The sequence below is a fragment of the Alligator sinensis genome, unplaced genomic scaffold (genome assembly GCF_000455745.1).
Source record: "Alligator sinensis unplaced genomic scaffold, ASM45574v1 scaffold428_1, whole genome shotgun sequence".
Lineage (NCBI taxonomy): Eukaryota > Metazoa > Chordata > Crocodylia > Alligatoridae > Alligator > Alligator sinensis.
Genome location: NW_005841919.1, coordinates 1,192,678 through 1,196,262, shown reverse-complemented (window position 1 = coordinate 1,196,262; position 3,585 = coordinate 1,192,678). Strand labels below are relative to the sequence as shown.

The 3,585-nt window shown below is 47.1% G+C and overlaps 1 protein-coding gene across 3 annotated transcripts in view; it reads left to right on the top strand.

The window, feature by feature from the left end:
- The window catches only part of GLIPR2 (GLI pathogenesis related 2), a 37,816-nt gene that overhangs the window by 9,004 nt on the left and 25,227 nt on the right, over window positions 1-3,585 (top strand). For all 3 annotated transcript variants that reach the window (XM_025198314.1, XM_006018963.3, XM_014517616.2), the window contains exon 2: window positions 845-953. In XM_025198314.1, the coding sequence (XP_025054099.1) occupies window positions 845-953 (109 nt within the window). The remainder of the gene's footprint in view (window positions 1-844; window positions 954-3,585) is intronic.

Sequence of the window (3,585 nt, the reverse complement as noted above, 5' to 3'; positions counted from 1 at the left end):
TTGTTTTTTTTTTTCCCCCCCCCCCCTCCCCAGGAAAATGTGAAATCAGGTATTTTCCATGAAAAACAGAGAAATCTGCAAAAAAAAAAAAAAAAAAAAAAAAAAAGCGCCCCACAAAAAAGTGGGGGGGAAAAGCAGAGCTGTGTGTAAAAGTAAAAGGTTTTTCTCCCCCCACCCCGAGCAGCAGTCAGGATGGCTGCTGCCCCTGCTGCTGGATGCTGGTTGGGCGAGAAGGCTGCCCACATGCAGCCTCTCAGCCCTGCAAGGTCCAGCCCGGCTATTTCCCCCCCTCCCCGACAGCTTAAAGCTGCCCAGCCAGGCTGGGGCCATCCCGTGGTAAGTGGGTGCTGCAGGAAGTGGGAAATGGAGCAGAGCTGGGCCAGGGTGGGCGGAGGAAGTGGGGCCTGGCCAGGGAGGAGTGGGGCAGCAGCGGCCAGTTCCCACACCCACTTGGTGTTGGGGAGGGGGTGAGGGTGTGCTTATTTTTTCCCCCCCATGCAGGCCAGGGCTGGGTAGGGAGCAGGGGTACACCAAGGCAGTGGGGTGGTGGCAGCCCACGTGACTGCCAGCCGCCTCCACCATTCAGAGGCTCTGGGGGAGCGTCTGTGATCTGACCACGAAACTGGAGCCCAGGGCTGTGTTGAATCCTCAAAATTTGGCCCCAGGCTCTGTGATTTGAGTACATCCCTACTGATAGGTAGTTAAAATAATATAGGATGCCTTTATTGAATTGTTAGATCTAAAGCACTTGATACAGTTATGACTGTATATTAATAATATATGTGACTATTTATTAAATCTATATTTGATAGAACTCTTGAATATTTATTTTGTATTATTTCAGCTTCCAAACAATTTGCTGAAGAGGTCTTAAAAACCCACAATGACTACAGAAAAAAGCATGGAGTTCCCCCACTAAAGATTTGTAAGGCGTTAAACAGTGGAGCACAACAGTGAGTTCAGTCCTTTCTTTCTTGAAATGAGATTTTAATCACATTTGTGGATTGGTGTACAATATTCTGTCAGCCAACATTTGGTTCTGATTATTCATACTGCAACAATTTGTGCATGTTTGTATGATAACACCCACTAGTGGAAGTGTTGCCTTTGTTCTACAATACGTCTATAAATGATGATTCTGTACAAATGAGTCTCTCTCATGGTGGTGTGGAGAGACACAATAATTTCAAAGTTATCAACATAAATTTATGATAGATACATATCTTGTGGTAATGTTATTTTGTGCTTTGGGGTAAAAAAAATCATGGTTTAGGAACATGGAAAATTACCATACTGACTCAGATACCATATACTCCTCATAGTCCAGGACTTGGCACTTAATATCAAATACCATAAAGGTACATGACATTCCAGAATATAAATTCCATAGATTTTGTAGACATTAGGGCTGGAAGGGACCTCGCGAGATCATCAGGTCCAGCCCCCTGCCCATGGGGCAGGAAGTCAGGTGGGGTGAGATGACCCCAGCAAGATAAGCATCCAAACGCAACTTGAATGTGTCCAGAGTAGGTGCTTACACCACTTCTGCGGGGAGTCTGTTTCAGACTCTGGAGATTCAGACAGTAAAGATGTTTTTCCTCGTGTCCAGTCTAAAATGGTCTTCCAGTAGTTTGTGATCATCGGACCTAGTCTTCCGTAGGGGAACCCTGGTGAACAGACGTTTTCCCAGGTCCTGATGTACACCCCTGATGTACTCGTAGGTTGCCACCAAGTCGCCTCTGAGCCTACACTTCTCCAAGCCGAGGAGTCCTGTGTGTCTCAGCCTCTCCTTGTAAGGCCTGCTCTCTTGACCTCTGATCATGTGTGTGGCTCTCCCGTCTCCTCTGGACTCTTCTAAGTGCACAGAGAAGCCTAGGGCTTCCAATAGCCGACTTAGCTGTCTGTACACTAACGCCAAGAGCATGGGAAACAAACAGGAGGAACTGCCCCTCCTGTTAAGCAATAACAAATAGGATCTCATAGGGAGACTGGAGATCTGGTGGGACTCCACCTATCACTGGAATACAGGTATCGATGGCTATACCTTGTACAGGAGGGACTGAGTTGAGAGGAAGGGTCGGGGTGTAGCTCTCTGTCAAGATGCAGTACACCTCCCTACTAGCTGACATTAGCACCCAAGAAGGGCAACTCAAAACACTCTGGGTCAAAATACAAGGAGAATGTGGTGAAGGGGATGTAATCATAGGAGTCTATTGCAAACCTCCTAACCAGGAGGAAGAGCTCGACCATGAATTCTCTAGGTAACTAGCTGAGGCTGCATGCTCTCGGTGCATGGTTGTCATGGGTGATTTCAACCACCCTGACATCTCATGGGAGGAGCATTCAGCCAAATCTGATCAGTTACATAGCTTCCTCGCCTGCATTGATGAGGTGTATTTGACTCAAGAAGTCCACGGGCCGACAAGAGGCAAGGCACTGCTAGATCTAATTCTGGCCAAAGGGAATGATCTAGTGAGCAACCTGAGGATCAAAGGGAAGCTCGAAGGGAACAGCAATCACAAGTCAATCACCTTCCTTATCCATTGCAAAGCTGGCAGATCAGTCAACAATGCAGAAATCCTTGACTTCAGGCAAGCTTCCAAAAGCTCAGAAGTTTGGTTGTCGAGATCCTGAAAGATCATGATCTGACAGGGAAGGGAGTCCAAGATGAGTGGTCACTCCTTAAGGATGCAATCCTAATAGCTCAAGGAAAGTCTGTTCTGGCCTGCAAGAAAGGGAGTAAAAGGGCTGGGAAACCTCTTTGGCTAAATAGGGATCTCATGGACCTCCTTAATCTTAAAAGAGAGCACTATAAGTGTTGGAAGCCAGGTAATACCTCTAAAGGAGGATTATGTATCACTGGCCTGCACGTGTATGGAACAGACCAGAAAAACCAAGGCTGAAACTGAACTCAGGTTGGCTATGGGAATCAAGGGCAAAAAAAAGTCCCTCTTCAGATACATAGGAAGTCATAAGAAAAATAAGGACAACGTTGGACCCCTGCTGAATCAAATGGGGCAGATGACAACCGCCCCCCAGGAAAAAGCTAATCTCCTTAATGATTACTTTGCGTCAGTTTTTCACCAGCCCAAGGGAATCACTCTGCCTGACAGGACACAGGACTACGAGGGTACACGTGACCATACACTACATTTGGCAAAGACATTGGGAAGGAGCACTTTGAGAGGCTGGACATCTGTAAGTCTGTGGGCCCTGATGAAATGCACCTAAGAGTGCTAAAAGATGTGGCTGACACCTTAGCTCGGCCATTGGCGTGGATATTCGAAAACTCATGGCGCTTGGGCAAGGTTTCTGAAGACTGGAAGAGGGCCAATGTGGTGCCTATCTTCAAGAAAGGAAAGAAGGAAGATCCAGGGAACTACAGACCAATCAGTTTGATCTCAACCCTTGTAAAGATCTTCAAGAAAATTATCAAAGAATCCATCAATAACAGGCTGACAGAAGGTGTCATCCTGAGAGAGAGCCAGCACAGCTTCATTATGGGTAGGTCATACCTGACCAACCTCATCTCCTTCTATGACCAGGTGACACATCACCTGGATTTGGGGGGGGGGGGGGGGGGGG